This window comes from Eupeodes corollae, chromosome 3, assembly GCF_945859685.1.
Source record: "Eupeodes corollae chromosome 3, idEupCoro1.1, whole genome shotgun sequence".
NCBI lineage: Eukaryota > Metazoa > Arthropoda > Insecta > Diptera > Syrphidae > Eupeodes > Eupeodes corollae.
In genome coordinates this window covers 119,096,552-119,120,727 of record NC_079149.1, presented here as the reverse complement: position 1 = coordinate 119,120,727, position 24,176 = coordinate 119,096,552, and the positions used below count along the sequence as shown (strand labels likewise).

The window sequence follows — 24,176 nt, the reverse complement described above, 5'->3', positions numbered from 1 at the left end:
TTATGGGACCCCATATTTTATTCAATGAACTGTATCTGAGAGATACTCGTATTTGATATATTTACCTAAAAAATGTATTCGTATACAACTAAAATCACTAACTATTATCACTGAAATATAAAACAAAATAATAAAACTTAAATTGATGATGTCGTAGTTAATGAGGGCTATTTCGATTTTAATACCTTAACGTCAACTATGTTAGAAAGCTGAAAATGGAAGTTAAGTGTCTTTGGTGAACTTTTTTTTCCTAGAGGTGGAAGGTGAAACACCTGAGGGTTAATTAAAATTTTGTAGGTTTTTTCATCATGATGTTATTCTATCTAGCTTACCATCATCAATCTTTATTTATTGTGTCCATTATTTTTTAACTTTCTTCTGTTCCAAATAAAAAGAAATATTGAAAAGAATATAATTTAAATTTTTGTTCTTCATTTTATTTTTCATTATTATTATAATCCATAACTTACAGTACCAAATATATCAACACTACTTAAAATGTGATTCAGTTTTTTTTTTGTATTTCTTTTATTTTTTAAGTATGTTTTTTTTTATTTATACATATTTTTATTAATTTTATTTAATTTTATTGTTTATACATTTTATGAAATAATTTTATAAGTTTTATATATTTTTTTTATTGTTTTTAAATTCTTTTTACAAAAAACATTATAAAATACCTAAAATTCATTTTCATTGTACAAGACTTTGCCTAATTTATTCATTTTGTTTTTTAAATCTGTGTGTGTTTTCTTTTGTTCTTAACCAATTGCCCCTTCTTATTTTTTGTAATGTATGTAAGTAATAATAATACACGAAGTGAAAGTTTTTTTTTTTCTAAAATGTGATTTTTTTCCTAGAGAATTCGATAAAATGCAACTAAAAAATTATTTTGTGTTTTTTTTTAGTCGTTTTTATATTTTTTTATTTTTCAATTTTGTATGTGAATTAATTTTATTGCAGTATTTACATTAATACAAATTTTATAAATATCTATTTATATAAATATTTTTTTTATTATTAAATGATGTTTTGTTTATCATTAATTTTTATAATTTATAAAATTAATTTTTAACTTTTGTTGTTGTTGGTGAAAATTACAAAGGTACACAGGGTAGAACTCAAATTTTAATTAAGAAGGTTAGATTGGAAGTATTTAATTTTTACTGAAGGCCATGTACTGAATTGTGATTTTTTTTATTTATTTTTTCTTCTTTGGTTAGTAAAATGTTATTCAAATATGACACACATATTTTTAAGTAATCTGCATTTTTTTCGTATTTCCAAAAATGTAGTACATACAGTTTTATGGTTTGTTTTATGAAATTCTTAAAATAATATAAATGGTTTCATTTAAAATTAAAATTAAAAAACTGTCACTCTTCGTTTCAATTTTTTTGTGTGTTTTGAATTTTTTTTGTTTGCCTAAATTTAAATAGTATTTATTTTAATACTTTTATTTTTTTGTTTTAAACAATTTATTAATTTTTTTAATATTTTTTTTTTTGCTTTAGTTTGTATTTACATTTAGTTTAATTAAGTTTTACAAGTGTTTTTGTTTCTGTTTATTTTGTTTTTATATTTTTATTTTTTTATTACTTTTTAGTTTAACCTTAAGAAATTTTTTATTTTAGAGTGCACTTAAATAGTCTTAGATATCTAACAATTTATTTTTTCTATTTTTAATTATTTACATTTTATAGAAGAAATATTTTCGTATAATTTGTTGTGTGTTTTTTTATTGATTGATGAAATTTTGTTTCTGAGTTTTTCGTTTAAAATTGAAGTGTTTCTTACTCGTACTGTGTTTATTTTTAATTTAAAAATGTTTTTTGTAGAAATAAAGCTTTTTGCAGAAGAAGTATTTAAAAAAAACTTAAAATAACAAACTATTGAAATCTCTTCTTAAAAAAACACATGAAAAAAATAATCCATTCGGTTTCTCTCTTTAGGATTCAGTTTGATTAACTAAGAATTAAAAACTTTAAAATTTAATTTTTACGAAATAGAAGAATTCACCTTTAAGGATTCTTTCTTAACTTTCTAACTTGTTATTAAGAGAAATGAAACCACATCCGGTATCTTTCTCTACTCCCTTAAACATTAAACCGTGCGAAAGTTATACAGTTAAAAATATTGTTTATGGTTATAGATACCAATCTGAGGTATTTAGAAGTACTTTTTGCGTCCATCCGTGCAAAACTAACTTTTGTAAATTTTAAACCTAACGAAAAATATTGCAAAAAAAAACTCTTTTGTAAAACTTTTGCGTGTCCTTTGTCCCTAAAACCCTACATAGATAAATACATTGTAGCGAAACTGGTTTTCCCTTTTTCAACACATCACTAATGTCAGGAACCCAGGGTCTAATTTTGTGTTTTTTAATAGTTGAGGAAAATATTCAGCACAACAAATGAAAACTTTCTCACGTTCAACACGTGTAACAACCTAACAACCGAACGAATATAATGAAATTGTTTTTTTTTTTTGTTTTAAAAACATCATATGAAGGATACAAAGGATATTATTTAATATGTGAGTGACATCGAAAGTTCAAATATAAGCAAAAATATAAAACAACAATCTGAAGGATTTTTTTTTGTTTGTTTTTTAAGTGAAAGATAAACTTTAAATTAGATGAAAACAAACTTTTTCAATTATCACCACCACCACACCATCACTGCCACCGCCCTCCACCGCAACACATCAAACCCATCGTCAGATATATAATAAAACGAAAACCGAATACAAAAGGACTAGCGAGGAGCGACGAGAAGGAGACAGAGCAAATGGATCCCCCACATCACATTATAGACGAACGAAGCCATCTCATTTGTAACTTTAGTCGAACTGTCTAATGTCTATATCTAGGAGACAGAGGCACTCGTATTTGTGCGTGGCAAAGTTTTCGATTGATGGCAAGATACTTCAATTGCAAAGCTTTATTTTCACAAAAACCCATCAACCAAAACCCGTACCCAACCCAACCCTTAAATAACTCACACCTAACTTGAACCCAAACTCAAACTCAAGTCATGCACCCACCAACACCACAGCTAAACAAGTGAGAGTTTGTATAGAGTGTGTTTTCTGATATTTATACCCTACTTATAGTTTGATAGATACATATTGCTGTTTTAGATACTTTCCTCCTTATAGAGCAACTGAATCATCGAGACAACCAGCACTTACGTACGTCGAGCCATCTTCGTCCCTCTGTCAAATGTCGGAGCCCTCTTGCGAATCGCCTACATAGCCTTCGTCAGGACTGTCTGCCAGCGGTCCTGTCAGATGGCGCAGTTTCGATGACTCCTGCTGTTGTTGGCCGGGTGGCATTGGTATCTCTTCGTCGCCCTCTGGGATGGGGGATGAGGACTCCATGTCAGTTGTTTGGGCGCCCACGCATCGTTTCTTCACCTCGAACGTTGAGGTCGCCGTGCTGCTTGTGTTGGTTTGCGTGTGACTTGAGATCACTGGTACCTGATTGATAGCGGTACCGCTAACACTGGGCCCTGCTCCAGCTGCTGCTCCTGCTGCTGTTGCTAGACCGTTTCCGGTCGCAGGAGAGCTTGACAATTGCTTTTGTTGATGCTGCTGCTGCTGTTGCTGCTGTTGGTGAGTTGGTGGTGGTGACGAAACAATTGACTGTGGCTGTTGCAAGGGTGGCAATGCCGAAGTTGGCATAGCTCCTGGCGGATATCGGATTGGTTGAGCATGATAGCCTGGCAGACAAGGTGGCCATTGTTGGAAGCCCGAACTCGTTGTGCAAATTGTGGCAGCTGTTGATGCCAACATCGCTGGCTGCTGCTGATGCTGCTGTTGATGCTGATGCTGCTGCTGGTCTCCATAATCAGCCTTGTAGCCCTCTGGTGGGGATGGGTATTGCACAATTGGATGCACCGGATATCCCTCGGCCGTGAACCGAACGTGCGGTAGGTGGTATTTCTCATAAGTTGGGGTTCCGGTGCGTTGAAGGAATTCCGCTTCCAAGCTGTATCGGGTACCTGGATTAGCCGCTGATGCGGCGAATTGCTGCTGCTTATGGGCCCTGTTGTGTGGCAGTGTGCGATAAAAGTGTTGTTGCTGATTGGATTGGACCGCCTGCTGTTGTTGCTGCAAGTGATTGTTACTGAAGTCATAGGCGAAACCGTCTTGTCCTAGGAAGCACACAGGATTTAAATGCACATCCACTTGGTGCTGGTTGCCACCCATTCCTCCGTTCGAGCTGCTGTTGTTGTTCAATGCCTTTAGGTGGAGCCCCCGAGGAATTGTTGACATGGCAGCGGTAAAACGAGCATGTGCTACACCACTACTCGGTCGAATAATTTGGGAGCCAAATTGATTCGATAGTTGGTAGCAGTTGTCAAATGCACCACCACCGACTCCTCCGACTCCCCCAGGGGGTATACTACATGGACCGGAACAATCGCTACTTACCTCGTACTCTGCCCCACAATCGGACGCCGAAGCCTTCATTTTATTCTTTCCACTCTCAGCATCGTTGACCAGGTCCGGATTCTTTTCCTGATAATTCCGGACTGACGATGGTGGCGAGCAATATGCTATGCTGCCGCTTATCATCCCCAAAGGATGTCTGCCATCGTTGCTGCCACCGATTAAAGGTGGTGTTGGTGCGCCACTCGATGTCAATTGCATGCTTCCGTTGTCCATGATGTGATGTGCCACAGGAGCGTACATCATCAGATTCTGTTTCATCTGGCCACCGATAACGACACCATTCTCTTTGACCATCTTTGGCGAGGACAATTCCTCCTCGCCGTTTATTATCGACGAGCACTTCATCATGCCATTGTCGTTTGTGGTTGTGGTCTCCTGGGGCTTGTTTTTCATCTTTGGCTTCTTCTTCTGCCTGCACTTGATCACAACCGTACATAACAGGACGACGAATATAACCGATGCTCCCAGGCTGCTGGCAATGATGTAGTTCATGTAGTCCTGTGGAAAGGATACCTCCTTCACCACCGGTGGCTCCTTGATAATCACCCTAAGCGTGTAATTGCTGAAAGTAGTACCGGCGATGTTTTGGCCAACACACGAGAAGGTTCCATTATCTTCGGGGCCGACGTTGTATATGAAGACTTCACTGCGCTTCTCCTCGCCACCGGACTCGTCTATGTAATAGAACATGTGTAGATTGTCCAGCAGGCTGTCATTGGTCATTACTTGGCCGTTGAAGAGCCACAGTACTTTGGGCTCGGGGAGTGCCCTCACCACGCACATGATTGATATGTTGCGGCCTTCTGAGATTTCGGTGTACGTTGATTTGGGAGTCACCTCTGGCAAGCACGCTAGATCGTCCTTTTTCAGAGCTTTTATCACTTGACCCTTTAGTCGGGGTGGCTCAACGCACTTGGGCTCCTCTGCCTGAGGTGTATTGTAGTTCACCAGCCAGGCGTGCATGTCAATCAACCTGCAGTCGCACGTCCATCGGTTGCTCTGCAAACTTACCCCATGCAGGGATTTCGGCAGTATGTGGCTCCCTTGGATAAAACCAATGCGATTGCCGTCCAAACGCAGCCACTCCAGATTGTCCATTCCAATAAAGGCTTCGTTCTCGATTCGCTCCACCTGGCAGTTGCTTAGCTCTAGTGTGGTTAGGAACGATAGGTGTCGGAATGCAGATGTTTTCAATTCTCGTATAGGATTCCCACTGAGGGACAATCTCATCAAGGAAGTGTAGTCTTGGAACGTCTCGCTGGGGACGTGTTGCAAGGAATTATCCGACAAATCCAGCTCGACGAGGTTGGATAATCCTCGAAATGCTTTCTCATGAATTCGTATCAGTTGATTGCGTGACAGATAAATCTTCTGCAGATTAAGCAGGTCCATCCTAAGGAATCGTTCGCTCTGCAGCACTTGCAAACTGTTACCGGAAAAGTTCAGCACCTGTGTGCCGGGATCCATGCCCTCGGGTATGGCTGCAAGTTGCTGGCTGCCACACTCCACCGTCTGTTTGCCGCCCTTCCATTTGCAGATGCACACATCTGACGGACAGGCGAGTATCAATTTATCATCCAACTTGGTGACAAGTGTCAGGAGGACCACTATCAGCCATGAGTAGCCGGGTCGTCGTCGTTGCTGCTTTTTCTCCCGCCAACCAGGATGACAAATCATTTTCTATTGTTTTCTTTGTGTACTCCTGCGTTGCTTCTTTTCTTTTCTTAAAAACCAAACAAATTCAAGGAGTATAAATATGTGTTTGAAATTTGTTTCTATATTTCTTTCTTCTTACTCTTTCTCTCTTTCTCTCCCTTAAAGGCACAAGGACGTCACTCTAGGTGTAAACAAAACTCTCTAATTCAAATACCAGAATTGATGGAGCAGAATATAGTATTCGCTGTCACCACGACCAGCTTTTCGCATGTCGATGTCGCTGTCGCTTCTCCACCTGGTGGTGTCGATGCGTATGACATTTGAACTCCCGTGCGCCTTAGTGTCAAATTGTGATGGAAGGATTTTGCATTAACATGTACAATTGCATCATCTCCTCTTTTTAAGATTGAGGCGATAATGCTGCGACATTCGCTGAATGCGGGATGAAATGGGGCTGTCGTTTACGTTTTCGGATTCGTATTTCTTTCGATGTCGTTGTGTATTCGTCTAGGGAAATCACGTCGTTTACCGTTGTCGTCGTTTTGCTAATGGCAATGGCGTTGTCTTACTTTTCCCGAACTGTCACTCTGTCGTCTGGCATTTTACTTTGGATACTCCATTAACGCAGCTATCACAACAGTCTCCAGCTTTAGGATATGGTATAATATGATGATGATGGCGACGAATACTGCGAGAGATGAAGAAGATTCCTGAAACAAGAGGGAAAATATTTATTTAACATTTTTTTTGCTTTGCTTTGCTTTATGCTATTTTGAAAATAAAAGAAAATGGTTAAACAAAAAGAATCCGGCTGATTACAACAACAGTAGTAGTAGTAGTAGAAGCAGGAGCAGGGAATATAACAAAAGAATTTCAACACCGACCCGACCTGACACATCGAAGACCGAACCGACCAGCACCGGGTCGAATGCACAAGAGCACAAGGTGAAAACAAAAGAAAAGTTGGCGAAGGCACTAGGATAATAAATTCGCCCCAATGCATCTCTGTTTCTTTTCTTTTTCTCTCTCTTTTTTATTTTTATGTCCAGAGAATGTATTTCTTTTATTTTTAAGTGTCGGAAAGAATTTTTAATTATACCTAGGGAGTTAATAGCTTAAGGGTACTTAGGAATAGTTCACTTTGACTGAATAAAAAAGTTTGTTAGTTATAACTTAAAACTTAAATCAGGAAAAAAACGACCAGGTAACCTGATTTAGTTGTTAATTCTCAGAAGTCTACAACTTTTTTTCAATGTTGAGATTTCATTTACTATACAACTTTTCTACAGCTGATAAAATGATTCAAAAAAATATCTACGAATACTATTGGATATTTCAGTAAAATTAGTAAATTTTTCGAAAGTAATGATCAAACATTTACAAGTTTATTTAATAGCTGAAAAAGAGACTAAGATACGACCAACACTAATTATTTCACATTTGCGGTCTTAAAAAGTTCAAGCCAATTTAGTAGTATTTTTGTATTTTTAAATTTCTCGGGAATAATTATTGTTAATTCAATTTTCCTAAAAAAACGTTAAATGTGTTTATAAAATACGCATTTATATTGAATAATTGTTTATACTTTCGAATAATTGTTTATACACAAACAACTCCTGATGCAAAAGTATTTGTAAATGGTTGTAAATTTTTAGTAATTTTTTATTTTTGACAAACAGTTTTTGAAAATGTCAGCATTTGCCCTTAATATCGTACTTTCTTAAAGTTTTCTAGTAAGAATTAAAATAGAACAGTTCACAGCTCAAAAACACTAGGTGAACGTTTTGAAATCCAGCTTAACAAAATCAACTACTTTTGGGTGGTCGTGAAAAAATTTCTTGGCCGGCAATAGTGTAACTTAACTGTTAAGAAGTTCCAGTTCATCGCAGGCAACATCCTTTCGCGAGGATTGGGTCCTTGAAAAACATCAAAAAGATCCGTACTTTCATCAAAAAATAATCTTTATTGATAAAGCCTTATAAAAAGGATCGCCTTTTGATGAGGGCCAGGTTGAGAAGTAGATCTGTCAAATGGACTGTCACTAATTCTGTAAAATGATAGTAAAATAAACCACAGTGGTTCAGAAAGTAAAAATAACCCCATGTTACCAGACAAATTTGCCACCTTGCGTTATAGAAAATTGGACATGTGATATGTGTCACATCTAAAGATGCCGGGAGGAGATTTCGATGAACGAAAAACCTTGATTGTACTTGACACCCACTGCTTTATGAAAGACTCTGTAGGTTATATTTCACTGGATCCTATCCAATTAAAATTGAAGAAAATACAATTGCAAATGGATTGACCTTATTTCACGCAACATCGAACTTTTTAAAGAAAACAAATCAATCCTCCACAACAAGCTTAATAGCATCACTGAGAATTGGAGATGTTGGTACTTAGAAGGTGGCACCGGTACGCACTCTCTTGCACCATCATATCCGTTGACGACTTTGCATACATAGGTACCTGCCCTATATTACCTACATTAGGATGTAGGTTTTAAGGTACCTCTGCATTAATCATTGATTTATCTTTGGAACACCATCTCTACATGCGGCTGCGATGGCGGCATAACGATGACGATAGCATTGGGAAGCAGATTGGTGGCGTGTAAAGAAATTTGCGATTAAAATTTCAAAAGTATAAGGATACGTATAGCATTGGTCCCTTCCCTATTCCTCTACCAGAGGTACATAAATTTATACGAAACGAACAAATTTTAACCAGAACCATCAGAATATGCCAAAAGATTTATATCGGTATGTATTGCATAAAGGTAAATGCTCACGGTGGTGGGTATTAATGTTTCTACCTTGTACAAAAAGTTGAAAAATGTATGTTTTCGTCGTTGTCGTCGTCGTAGTTGTCCTGATGGGCTATAATATGGGTCGTGTTTCGTTATTGTTGAATAGCGGTAATGCGTGCTCATATAGTGAGGTTAAGGGCCCCATTGGTGCTCTGCACTGGTGTTATAGGTAAGGTATGTTTTTGGCATTTATATGACTGCTTCGTTAAAATTTAAATTTTCGTTTTGAGTTCGTGATATGTTGTACTTATTGTACTCCTCCTTCCTACAGAGTACACTATACAAGCATGCATATGTACGTATGTTATATATCAGGTAAAATTTAGGGCTTTGCTTTGAAAGCAGTTAAATTGCTATCGTTGACACGTATTTTGATGATAAAGTTGCTTTTTCGAGAGTTTGTACATTTACCAACCTACATAAAACCTATCCAGATTGTTCCCATGAGTAAAATAATGTGAAACCAAAACTAATGTGTGATTTGTTTATAATAGCAAAACACGTTAAGAAACTATACCTGTACTCCTTATAGTATACAGTAGAGTTTACTTGAACCAACTTCAATTTGTCTTAAATTTAAATTCACACCTCAAGAAATAAGGAGAACAACACTTTGAAGTATTTTTTTTTTGGAAATATACACGTTTTCTCATAGAAACTATGATTGCAATGGTGATTATATTAATGAGACATTTGGACGAAAAATAACAACACTGTAAATTTAGAATATTTTAAATATTTATCTCATTATTTGCTTCAGTAGGTAAATGTCTGGAACCGTATTAATGAGATGTTACCGTGCATGCAATAACCTCTATAAAACCGTGTAGAATAGTGAGTTTTGAAGCATGACAGTATGAAAATTCAGCATTTAGAAGTTAATACAGTAAAAAAGGCTAGAAGGTTAAAACAATGAAAAGACAGCAGTGTGAAGTCTTTTTAAATTACAGTTTTTTTTAATTTTGGGCGCTCTTTTAAATTTCCACATGTCTTTTTGCAACACATCAACTAAATTACAGTGTATCCTTGAAACTCTAACAAATTAAATAACATAGACGAGGAAATGCGCTGAAATATCACACTGTAATACAGTCATTCTGTTACAGTAATTCCATTAAGTGTCTTAGAAATGGAATACATTTGAAACAGTTGGAACATAACAAAATTGTGTAGTTGGTTTGGAATATCTGTATTTCGTATGCAGTGTGACACTAAACTGTAACTATCATACTGGAACATTACAACTCTACTACAGTTACACAACAAAATATAATACAAAAGTGGATTGAAAGATAGTGCGAGGGTTTATCTTTACTCTATATTTCAATATTGTGTATTAATGTCAATTGCATTTACTTAAGATACTTAAAAAGTTTAAATACAAATTTTATTATTTTAAACTGTCATTCAAACTATAGTAAGTTGGACAAAGAACTTAAACATAGTATATAAATATTTGAAGTTAGAAGATATAAAAGTTCAATAGTTTAATATTTTATGTAAGGAATCTAAAAGCGCGAAAAGATTACAGTATGCATTTATTATAAAAATGTAAAAATTTAATAGTATGATTCAAAGAAAGTGGATCAAGGGGATGATTTAGCCACTAACACGTTTATCAAATATTTATATTTAATACTGTAATTCTGTGAAAGTGTCACGTAAAAAAATCACAAGAGTATGTTAACGGTCGCCTTAAAAGTAGACCATAATCGAGATACTGGAAGGAAACGAAAGTGACAGTGTCCGATGTACTGATGTAGATGAAAAATATAACTTAGATGCAACAAAGATCACGTTTTACAGTATAATAGTAATGTTGAAAGAAAACAGAGTATTGCAAACATTTTAAGACATGAAAGAAAAATAGTGAAATGGGGGACAAATTTGCTCTTTATGCTTGTCTTGAAGCTTAAACCAAGAAAAAGTAACTTAAGGAACTACAAAGAATATAGTTAAATTTTCATACGAGTATGTACAAGCTGACTCACAAACAAAATAATATCAGTCTCTTGTCTTTCTGAATACTGGTGAAGTTAAATCTTAAGAGTGCCAAAAATCTACAAAAATGTGATGCTATAGGTCATCGAATTTATGACCAGATAAAAATATCCATTCCATATTTAGCACATAATATAGTTTACTATCTCGTTTATAAATAATGTAGAATACAATTTATGTTGACTAAACAAAGTGTTAAATGTATGTATATTTTTATTTTGCAAGTGAAAATGTGACAGAAGGAACACAAAAATGGCAAATATTTACGACTTTATTTTTCATTGCAAATTTTGTACATAGTACCTACACACATTGTATGCCCAATGCTTCGTATATGTATTATAGTTTCGGACATCATAAAGTTCTTACACTTCACAGGCATCCATTATGGATTGTCAACCCTTTTATAGAATATATGTATATATGGCATACATTTTGTATATTTCCGTTTAAACATTATTTGTCTGTTTCTCTATTCCTTCTTCATGTCCTTGTATAAACAATATACATACATCGGTATATGGATTGTGTATCCCCGTTACGCCAAACAGAAAACCCCTTTCATAATGTCCTTGTTTATTCGACTAAGTGTGTGTGTTACTGAATGTGTACTATATGTATGGATTTGCATGATTACCATGTCATTATTCTGAATCTGATTCTGATTGAACATAAACAAGGACAACCAACATCCGCTATAAACGACAAACGACAACAGGATACAACAGCAATCAAGCAATATTATGACTAGACTTCATATATACGAGTGTACATACAAGTGTAGTCCTAGTCGTCTATGCTAACAACACTTTTACACACAAACAAACAAGAAAAAAATAACATGACCTTCATCATAAGAGTACATTGTATACGAATAGTTGTAGGTAGAAGGCAAGGTAAGGTTGGTACTCGTATAATTTACCCCTCAATCCAGGTGAATAATTGATTTGTATATTTTCAATATAAATCAACTCTTCAAGTGCCATTTGCGAGTTTGTGAATGGTGATTGATGATTGAAGTTATGTACACAGAGTATAAAGGTTATGTTTTTGATGTCTTCAAGGATTTTTCACAACGCAAGCTGGTTTGAAGTGGAAATCATATTTTGATGACGGGAAATTAGACTGATTGATGAATATTTTCATATTTTTTTGTATAGCTATCAACTTGCAATTTCATTCAAAAAATAAGGTGGTTTTTATGGTGATAAAGAGTAAAGATATAAATTTACCCGTTTTCGTATTTGATTTAATTAATCTTTGAGGTAGAAAAAATAAACAATTAATTTTATTGGAAGAGCTTAAGCTGCTTTTAGCATTTTTTTAGGGGGCTCATCAAGAACTGTTTAGTGTAGGTTCAGGAGAACGACTGTTTTTATAGTCTGAGGACTGTACTTGATAGTTTGTTACTTTTGACTAGTTAGTTGTTGTAGGATCTTAAATATAAAAATTAACATATCAAACTCACTCAAGACATACAGAAAATTATTATTATGTCGTATGTTTTACTTATTTTAAAAATTAAATTTGGCGAAACAACTCAATTTCAAAATATTATTCTGTTAAAAAGAATTTTTAAGACCTTTTTGGATATTTTGAGCTTACAGATTACAGGATTTTATTATATCAATGCTTTTTTGAAACTATGTATTTGGAGATTGTGGATCATTTTTGCGTCCTATAATAAATATTTTAACTTTAAGGAGCAATGAGTTTTTCTATGACTAAACCGCTCGACGAAATTACTGTCAATCGTTCTGTTGCACAAACAAATTAATATATTTTTTTAAAAGGATTAGGATGTCGTTAATTGAAATCTCTAAATTAAATTTTTCTATCACATCAACTTTTTAAAAACGTAAAAATGCTTAAAACAACCAAAAAGGGTTTTTAAGGATAAGATAAAACTGGAAAAATCTATTAACAATAGATTATAAGAAGATTTTGAAAGATACAAATCTATCTCTTTTAGATACAATTAAAAGCTTTTTAGGATATTACTTGGTTTTCTTGAAATGTTCATAAGTTATGAGTTATGAATATGAATCTATATCAACTTTATACATTAAGATAGCTTCAAAAGTGGTTTTTGGAACAAGTTTGTGCAACGAAAAATACTGTTTTCCACTTCTGGTAAAATTTTAAGAAAAATAGAATTCACAGTTTTGTTTGCAAATAATAAGAGTTGGTAAAAATTAATTTTCGACTGAAATATCTTTTCAAAACTTTGATATATTGGCTCTAAACTACTTTTATCTTTTGAAAAACATTGTTGTCAACATTCACTAACATTTTGAGAAAAATCTAATTAACTAATTAAAAATCTAACATTAATACCAGAACTTGGTAAAAATTTACTTTCGACTCAAATAGCTTTTCAAAAATTAAAACTATTGTCTCCAAACTTTTATATATCACAAAAGATATTGTTTTCGATATTTAGTATTATTTTAGAAAAATCAAGCAGTCCGTTTCTTTATAAAAAAAATAGTACGCAAATTTTGTAAAAATTGATGTTCGGTTCTTGATATCTCTCAAAATAATTTCATTCATCCAATTTGTAAAAATTTATGAAATGGTACTGAAATGGGTGAAATATTTTTTTCTACTAAGAATCAATTTAACATAACTGGATTTTCAAACTAAACTATTTGTTTATATAAAAAATATTGTTGGTAATTTTAAGAATAATTTAACGGACAGCTTTTTTAACCCACCACGAAAACCTGCAAACTTTTAAGCAAGACAACTCGACAGACGGGATAAGAAGTTATTAGTGTGGGTCGCATCCCAGCCTCTTTTTTTCTTTTTTTTTAAATTATCAACCACCCAAAATAAACACAAAGAATGTTTGTAGATCTTAACGAAAATCGGTGTTTTGAAAAGAACAAAATTAAAAATTGAATACGTTTTTTATTACAATTCAAGTGTTTAGTAATTTTTTTAGAATCTATATTGTATTAAAATTATGTAAAGAACAATTTTTGGTTAAGGAAGGAAGTGGTTTTATTATTTAATATTCAAATTAATCAAAAATTAAGTTAACTTGTGCTATTTTGTACATTATTTTTCTCCTATCTAAAATCTTGTGAAATGTGGGAGAAACGTCTTAATCTTAATCATCTTCCTTTTTATTTTTACAATATTTAAATTTACGCACTCGCATTACCACAAATCAAATTGACTCACTGATATTGACTTAATCCTTACATTCCATTACAATACGAAAAAATTATTCTTTCATCTGTTCTTGTGAAAAATGCTTCATAGCCCTTTACCTTTTTGCCAAGAATCGAAACCATGCAAACTAAATCTTATTGTTTTAATCATTGTAGCACTTTCGTAGGTAATACATTTTTTATTATTGAAAATTCCTGCCTATTTTATAAAAATTTAAATCAACTAAAATTCTTAGAACTTTAAACTTATATTTATGTAACATCAAACGTTTTACCCACATTTCGTTATACACAAAATATTCATGACATTCTATATAAACTCAAACATTTATTAATAAAAAAAATACTATTTAAACTCTATGAGCTGTGAGGCATTCTTAAAAAATAAAATTAAAAACTTTTCAAACCTAAATGGAATAAGTTTTTAGCACACACACTTAAAGCTATTCGTCAAAGTGGAAAATTCTCATAATTTATATTTTATTATATTATATGAAAATCTAAAGAAAAAAAGAGCGAATGAGAGAGAGAGCTGAGCAATCATCAAGTCATTCATCAGATTTCCACATGAAAACCACGCTCATTAAGTTAATTAAAAATTAACGTCATCATGAATGAAAAACTGACAAACTGACATAGTGCGGTATGCCACCACATTCCAACTTGACTTTATGTACGTACCAACGTAATAATCATTATCATCATCATCATAATCATTTTCTTTCCTACCAACCGAACTTTAAGAAAAAAAAATAAACTACTATACTCAATCTTTTAGTGGCACTCAGTAAGAGGCTAAGAAACTTTAGGTATTTGGTAGAAAAACTTCCATTACCTGAAATGAAGAATGTTTTTTTCTATGGGTATTTTCGCGAGTTAGGTACGTGAGTAGGTTGCTACCTCATACCTTTTTTGTTCGTTATGTTTCTTCATACATAATCCCTCTCACGTTCCACCTCTAATAACCATAATTTTTCAAAATTGTTTGAAAACAAAGTAAAGCATTATAATAGCGACGACGACGACGGCGTTCAAAAGCGGGATGCCAAGAAGAGAGAAGTGCGGGGCAAGAGAGCAAAAATGGTATAAGATGGCAATTAGGAGGCCTGGGATTTTCTTGAAAAAAAAAACTTATCCCTACTATATACAATTATGCCACTCTTTAGAGCGCTCAGCTCTGTTCCTATGTCCTACCTTTATGTGTTGTATACTTCTGGTCACCATGAAGCGTATTAAAGAATTCCATGGCTAAAGCTGATGCTGATGCTGTTGAAGCTTATTTTGCGAACATTCAAAATGTCCCTGCATACATTATGGAGCTTTTGTAAGGAATAAATTAGGCTTAGCATCCAGGATGTTGTTATCCTTGCAAAAATAAGAAGACTAAAACTGCAGGCTATGCACTGCACACTGTACACTGCACAGCATAACACAGCATAGCATAGAACATCAAATTTTCAAAAGGGTGGCCTTACGCAGAGCACAAAAATAATCTTTGTAGTTGCATAAATGCAAACACCGAATAGATGAAAAGGTAGTATAGTGTGTCCTTATAAAGTCCTTGCCTTTTGCTTCTAAATATATACATACGAGTACGTATATATGCGGCATCTATACCAGATACTCTCTATATGCAGAAAGAGAGAGAGTATTATACTTTATGTTGACTGCAGGCGGTTTCTAATAATTTTCTATTTTGCCAGTGAAATGAATGAATTTTCCAACAAATGGTAAGATTGTCTCGAACATACGTTCCTTCGTCGTCCTTGTTTCGTTGTTGTGTTGTGTTGTGATATGTAGCAGGGGAGGGAAATAGTCTTGAGAATGGATATTGCAGGACGCAAATTATCGAAATGACTCCACACACCCACAGAGGAGCAGCATATGTGGAGTAGCAGAACCAGAATCAGAAGCAGCACCAGAAGCTAGTTTGCCTTATTCGCACTTTTGTGTACTGAATGCGTGCCAACGGAATATCGTCATCGTCATATCTTCATATCCACAACGATACACTCACAACACACTGTTCCATCGTGGTAGGTATAAAATTCTTTAGTCGTCCTGGTCCTTTGGTCTTAGGTGGCTCTCCTCTCCATATTTTATGCCACTAAGGCAAATGAAAACAATAATAGCTTTCAGCCACATATCCTTAAAGTACAGAAGTCGAACGAGGCGGATAGAAAACAAAACTAGCCTTGCCTCTTCTTCTTCCTTTTATTCTTTCTGATGGGGATGGTGATGTTTGTTGTTGGATGTTGGTGATGGTGATGGTCCTGATGATGATGACGATGATGATGATGGTCTGGCCCAGCTTGATACAAAATGCTGGCGTCATCATAAGAAGGACTCTGCATACAAATTGCCAATTCTTACGCTCAGAGGCGTTATATCATAGCATGGTTTTTGGATTTCTGATGTTTTGTATTACCTACTATGTGGACATTTGTGGTAATGAATTTTTCGAGTGTCACATACTAGTAGGAACATACATACATACATAGATACATAAATATGTTTGCGTTATGTTGTGATGTGTTTTCGTTCGTTATGTTGTAAACATATTTTTGTATTCTGTATTTTGGTTTTGTTTTAGTTTTTGTAAAGGTACATAGAATAGACTTTCTCGACAGTGCGAAGTAAAATACTTGGAAATTATTTAATGAAAATGTCCGTTGCAGTTTATACCGCAATCAAAATGGCTATCTTACAAAAACAAAAAAAAAACAATTATTAATCCTTTGTTAAGAATGGAGTTGGATGAAGAGGGTTACATTTAGTTTAGGTTATAACAAAGTTAACACAAAATGTTTGTTGTTTTCTACAAGGTAAAAAATGTATGAATAGTTTCTTTTCCGATAGAGGTTTATTTTTTGAAATTTAAAAAAAGGAGTATTCAAGAGGAGTATTCCATCCCTGACAACAGTACTCGCACACAAGAATGGTTGAGACTTGTAAGTCACTAGGCTCTAGTTCTCAACGGACTGTTGCGCAACCCAATTTATTTATTTTTAGTATTCGAGAAAAATGATTTGATGCTTAAGAAAAATGATTGATGTTTACTTCAGTTAAAATTTTCATAAAGAATTCGCAAGTTTTTAGTTGTATGAAGTTGAAAACTTCACAAACTTCATTTTAAAGGTCTTAAACTGATTGTGTAGCATTTTCATGTTTTTGACTTTTACGAGGCTCTAAGGATAAAAATCTATACGTGTTAAATCCCAATATATTGGTAGTCAACTCTAATCACATTTTTGAGAAATAACGCTGTGAGACAGATTTTAATAGCTTAATTTTTGTATTGAATTTTTTACTTGTCAAATTATAAAATTTGACTAAGTCCCAAAAAGGATGCAAGTTTTGGTCTCATGCAAAACGAGTAAGTCATACTTTATTAAACCTTCCAGACATATTCGTCAAAAACCTTCGTGCGAAAAAAAATGAATACAAAGAACTTAATTCATCTATAAATTATTTTGGACGCACTGGCATAGAAAAGAGTATAAAAGTTATAAAACCTCATTTTTGTGTTAAAAATCAGAGTTTAACATTATAACAATAAGAACTTCAAATTATTAATATTGAATTTTATTCCATTCCTTGACTAATTGTGTGTAAACATATTCAAGCAAAAAAGGATCGTGTTCACTAGACTATAAAAGAAATAGAGAATTGTTCCACAAAATCTCAATTTTATGCTTGGTTAACATAAATCAATGAAGATATTCTCTGTAGAGCTTACATTTTTACCATAACTTGGTAAATGTGTCCTTATATATACATTTTAACAACACAATTTTATAGGAAATGGTATGCCATAATACTAAAATCTTACTAAAAACTACATTAAATCACTTGGTATACACCAAGGCGTATACGTAACATTTTTAGAATGTACTGTTTTGTATCTTTGTTTGAGTGGTTATGTTTAATTTGGTTAACTGAAATCCATTTCCAATGAAAAACAACAAAGTTTTTGTAGTAGAAGAAAATTGATGGTCTCAGCTCATTCTCAACTTCTGCCAATTATCGGCACAAAGCATAAGTTTGAGAGTTTGAGATTTTGAAATCATTTGGTTCTTTGCGAGCTGTTATGTAATAAAATGAATTTATTTATTTAAGAAATCACCTAATTTACTCTTTGGAAAAACCATGTCTCGACGATTCTGAGAAAAGATAACTATCTTTACTTTTATTAGAAACTTTTTGAAAACAAACTTCAAAGTTGTTCACTCGAATTTTGAAGTTTAATTTTTAAATTCAATAAAATGTAATGTCCTTTTGACTCACGTCTTTTCTTTTTTATCAAATCTATTTTGCTATAACTTTCAGCTTTAGCGATGCTTTTTCATTTTCTTCTGATACTGTCTTTTTCTTTCTGCTGTTATTTATCTATCCCAATCATACATAATGCAAAAACAACAATATCGAATTTTATCTTTATCTCCATCAATCTAATTTGATGGAAGCTTATAGCTAAAATTGACATTTCTCGTTAAAGTAATGTACGTAACGTATACTATGTACCACGTAAATAAGGTATATACAACATGGGCTAAGTTAGATGAAGGGAAGGGAGGAGGCTATTACGTGAAACGAACGAGATGTTGTATGGTATGGAAAGTTAGTGTCGTATCGAATCGTATCCGAATGGTATCCCCAAAAGGGAGTGCTCCTTTTTTTTGTTTTTGTTCCTCTGACAAAATACCCAATCGTGAGAGGATTTATTAATTTCAATGTCGTTCCCAATTTTCTCTTTCCGCTTTTGTGTTTGGGTTTTTTGCTTGTACTTCTTGCTTCCCTAGTCAAGTTTTGTTGTTTTGTTTTTATCGTTCAGCCAAATAAACCAACCAACGCAACGCTTACCAAAGGACAGACAAGAACACCGTTTTTTTTTCGGCTTCAAAACATTTTTGGTCAGGCAGGACACGTAACATGGAAAATAGTTCATTGGGAAAAAGGAAGAAAACAAAATGCTCTCAAATATCAGTGCAATTTTGTTGACACTATGGGCAAGGCAGCGGGTAGGGAAAATCAAATGTGACAGGTTGTGTGGGATGAGAATCTAGAGTCAAGGACGCGGAATTGAATGCAAGGATACTTTTTATGTGTTTTTTTTTTGGTTTTGAATAATTTTTGATGGGAGGAAGTCATCTACCTATTTCTGGTCTTGCACGCACAATGTGTAATAAATCTTTTCCATCAGGAAGCAAACGAGGTTTTTGTATGCATAAATCTTTGAAATTTGAAGGACATTTTTGAAATTTACGGTTCTTGGAATTTTTTTACTGTGGTTGGTATAAGGAAATTTTAAATTTTTTTCTGTTTTACTTGTCATAACAAGCAGACTAAGTTGGTGATAAATATTTTTGACACTAGTGTGAAAAGTAATGTGTATTTATAGATCTAAAAATGAGAGCAATATTTTTGCAAATATCACTTCATGAGAAGAGCAATATGAAACGTGTAGAACTATTTGTCAAATATTCAGAGCGAAAGCAAAAATGACGAATATTCTGTAAGTCTAAAAATGCAGCTTTTATGTAAATGACAGTTAGCACATTCAAGGATGAGGACATTAGGTTATTTAATCAAAAACGTTTGATGCTAATTTTTAAGAAGATCCTTTTGTCACCAATTTACTTTTCGCTAAATAGATTCTTATCATAGTAATTTTGGATCTATACATTTTAAGAGGAGTCAAAATCGTACCTCAATGACGAAAATCTTCAGTTATCTGGTGCTTTTGTATCAACACATATAAATTCAAACTAAAATTTATAATGAAATCGAATTAAAAAAATGTTTCCAATCCAGTTGCAATCGATTTTGTTTATGATTTTGTGTTATAATATTTTTGGCTAATGTTTGTAAGACTGAACCTCGTGGGTTAAACTTCCAGGATGAATTTTTTTCTTAGATGTACTGTTGAGAATAGAGATCCTTTTTACCACACATCAAGAATGTTAAATTTACTTTTTAATCATTTTTTGATATTTCAAAACTCAAAGACGTTTGTCCTCTTTCATCTTTCCTTATAAATGTTTCTTACGTTCGAATAGTATTTGAACTTTAAAAGATAGTAAAAGTTAATTTTGTGCACGTGAAACTTACACAATCTACATGACTGATGTGAGGCGATTTGTTTAGATGATGACGAATCATGCAATAAACAAAGTCACAAAATATAACTTTTTTTTTACAAAATAAGTTGTAAGACTTTAAAACTATAAGTCATAAAAATTCATTTCTGGTACTTGAAAATTAAAAAATCTATACAAGAATGAAATCTTAAAACACTTAAGTGATCTGATTCCATGTAACAAATAATTTATGTTTGTATTATTATTACAAAACTGCCAGGTTTCATTTAACAGCCCTTAAAGTTTATTGTTTACTATTTTCCCATAATAAGCTCCTTCTTACATTGAACCTGAATATTAAAATTTTGTTTCAGCAAATAGGACCTATTTTTAGCAATTAAAGAAGTTTATATTTATTTAAGAATTAAAATGCTTCCTTGCAGTTTTCTCCAAGTTTGATATCTTATTTTTTCAAAAATTTACTAAAATAAACAATAAAATCTAAATATACCTACTGTAAGAAAATCAAGATTATTGTTCTTCTTTAATTAATTTAAGACTGAAAAATATTATTATTTATCTAAATTTGCGATATTCTTGCTCTGGGTTGTATCTTTTGTTCAAATATAAACAATTCCCTTCACTTCTCGGATCAAGATTCAATTAATTTATAAAAGTACAAATAAGTTTAAATATATAAATGTGTGTATGTATGTATGTTTATAACGTCTATAGCCCATTCAAAAATAAACAACAAGGACAACTTACGTTATCAGTTTTTCTATAGACTTAAATATTTTTGTCTGCTCATACACACACACACAAATAAGCTTCTTCGCCTACCTCCCCTCAATGTCACACAATGTCTTTAAACAAATAAAACAACAACAATAACTACAAACCAACACAAAAAAACATAATAACATTTAATCAGGATTCAAACTTAATTCAAAAACACAATTGGATGTCCTTAATTAAGTAAATCCTTTTCATGAATTCTAAGCAGCTCTTTTATGCTTGCCTTCATTCAATTTGCAAGGGAACCTCCTTTAGGATATTTAACTCGTACTCGGCAAGAGCGAACCTAAAACTTTGTTGTAAGATTCACTATACTATAGTAGAAGGTATATTATACTAGAAAAGAAAGATGAACCGTTATTTCATTCGTTTGTAGGTTCATAGTAGGAACGTTACGTAGAAGGTTTGTGTTTTGTGTGTTTTCCAATTTGAGACATTTTGTTTTTGTTCCATTCTTCTCGCCATCATTTCAACTTATACCTCTACCCATCAGATCTTACAGGGAGCGAAAGGAGGGGGAATTTATCCTCTTTTATTGTTCTTCGTATAGTTTTTCTATACATTTATATGTATGTATATCGGTTGATTGTTTTATTTTGTTTAAGGATATGATTAGAGACGAAATACACAGAAACCCAGAGGCTGAGACGCGTACGAAAATAAAACTGACAAAATATGACGAACATTTTTGTTGTTGCCATTTTGTATTTAGTTGCCTTTGCCTTAGACAAATAAATTTGAAAGTTATATATTGCCAGCTTTATCTTTTGACTATAACAAGACAAAAATATACACACAAGAAAAACAACACAAAAACAAACACAAGTTATACATTTCGAACATTTAGGAGCCTATAGTCTACCATCATGAGGCTGATATGGAGGAACAAAAACCAAAATAAACCCCAACTGGGTAGGGTTAGCTTTGTGAGGGTGAAAAATAAAATATTTGATCTTTGAATGTGGAGTATGAGTCAATCTTCTTGCTTCTATAAGATAAAGGCATACAGGAGACGTAACATATAAAGGTTTATTATATGTGAAAGGAAAAAAAAAAACAAAAAATCAGATAAGTATCTAAAATATTGTAAATTCAGCTAACATCAACAAACTGTAAATTTAATCAAATTCAATTTGTAACTTTTGGAATGATTGCGCCTAATATATACGTTGAGACTTGTAAAGTAGGTTTAAATGTCAGCGTAGTAAAGATAAAGGCATTGTCATTTTTGCGAATAACTTGCGATCTGATTAAATGATAAGTTACTTCTAAAGCATTGTATATAACATGTACAAAATTTTAAAAATTTGCGAAACTAGTGTGTGGACTTATAGACAAAGTCTGATTCTTTGGTTGCTAATTTACTCGTAATATTCATTAATTTGTTGAAGACTTGTATATAAATAATAATAATATCCTTTGATAATAAGTATAATAGATTTTGTATGAGAGAAAGAAATCTTAGGCGGGTGATATCGGATTTTATAGAAATTAATCCAATATATTTACTTTTGAAAAAACACCTAGGATCCTCACTGCAAAACATATATACGTACTCGTAATAACATTTTTTTTGTGACTAAGTTGATAGATCTGTAGAACAATGACCGAAAACAATGGTACTTTTCTAAAAAATGTAAGACAGTTACAATTTTCAATGGGGAAAGTTTTGTTTAGTTATATGGAAAAAAGGATTGTATTGAAACCCGCAAAAGAAAATCCTATCAAGATATCAAACCAAGTATTTGTTTTATATTTTCTTTACTAACTACAAAGGTTTTTATTTTTTATATAATCATGAACGTTTTTATGTTGATTTTTAACAATACTTTTAACCTTTTATGTAATTCACTTAACAAACTTTAACATTAATTCTTTATTATTAGTTTTGGAGAAGGCCTTATAAGTTTTAAAAAAATTATTGATCCACGAAAAATACAGAGTTCAATTTAAGGGTTGATTGTTTTGGAGAACATATAATCACAGAAAAAATACAAGACTTTCAAATTCCATTTTAAACTTTGGCCCATTATAAATTAAAAACAAATCAAAGTTAAGGGGTCATTGATATAAATTTTTAACTTCCAATAAGAAGTTATTGTAATAGGTTCGATTTGTCGAATTGAAAATTTTAACATTTCTCGACGTTTTAAGGTCCCTAGAGTCGAAATAAAAGATTTTCAGAGAGATGTCTGCGCGTGCGTGTCCTTACGTTCGCGACGTTTTCTTCGTCGTCCAAAGCTCAAGAACCAGAAGTGATATCGACTTCAAATAAATTTTGTTTTACAGATAATAATGCAGGAAGATGCAGAAAGGGCGCTCAAGAAAATAGCGAAGGTGTTTTTTTTTTACCATAGCAGAATAAAAGATAGGTGAACATTTTGTTTAACCCTAAATATCTCACGAACCAATGGCGCTTGAGCTAAGATTTAAATTTTATTTTATATGTTGTAACGTGATACCAAACCAGTAAATTTTAAGAAAAAACAACATTTTTAGAAAAAACATCAACATCTGGTAGCATTTTGAGAAAAGCAAATCAACAGTTTTCTTATAAAAAATAAAAACCTAAACTAAACATTACTCAAAGTTGGTAAAAATTGAATTTCGCTCAAATATCTTTTTAAAAATTTGAGATTGTAGCTTCAAACTAATTTTATTCCTTTAGAAATATTGTTGTCAACATTCAGTAAGATTTTGAGAAAAAAGAATTTACAGTTTTATTTAAATAAAAACTAAAAACCTAAAAAATGTAACAAAAGTTGGTAAAAATTGATTTTCGAGTATCTTTTCAAAACTTTGTATGGCTTCCAACTAGTTTTCACTTATAAAAATTGTTGCTTTCAACATTCGTTAAAACTTTGAAAAAACTCTAACAGACCGTTTTTTACAAAAAATTAAAACCTAAAACAACCAATACTAAAACTTGGTAAAAATTTACTTTTGAATCAAATATCTTTTCAAAAATTAAAATTATTGTGTTTAAACTTTTTTATATCACTTAAAATATTGTTTTCGATGTATAGCAGTTTTTGTGTGAAATTCCAACAGTCCGTTTTTTATAAAAAAAAGAAAATCTACAAAAAATGGAACTCAAATTTGTTAAAAATTGATGAGTGGTTTTTGATATCTCTCAAAATTATTTCATTCATACAGTTTTTAAAAAATTAAGAAATGCTACTAAAATTGATA

General features: G+C 32.7%; 1 protein-coding gene across 1 annotated transcript in view; it reads right to left on the bottom strand.

Annotated features, from left to right (window-relative positions):
- Positions 1–435: 435 nt before the first annotated feature.
- The window catches only part of LOC129949774 (uncharacterized), a 156,025-nt gene continuing 132,284 nt past the window's right edge, over positions 436–24,176 (bottom strand). The window contains exon 3 of the mRNA XM_056061421.1: positions 436–6,824. Coding sequence (XP_055917396.1) covers positions 3,220–6,135 — 2,916 coding nt within the window. The 5' untranslated portion in view covers positions 6,136–6,824 and the 3' untranslated portion in view covers positions 436–3,219. The remainder of the gene's footprint in view (positions 6,825–24,176) is intronic.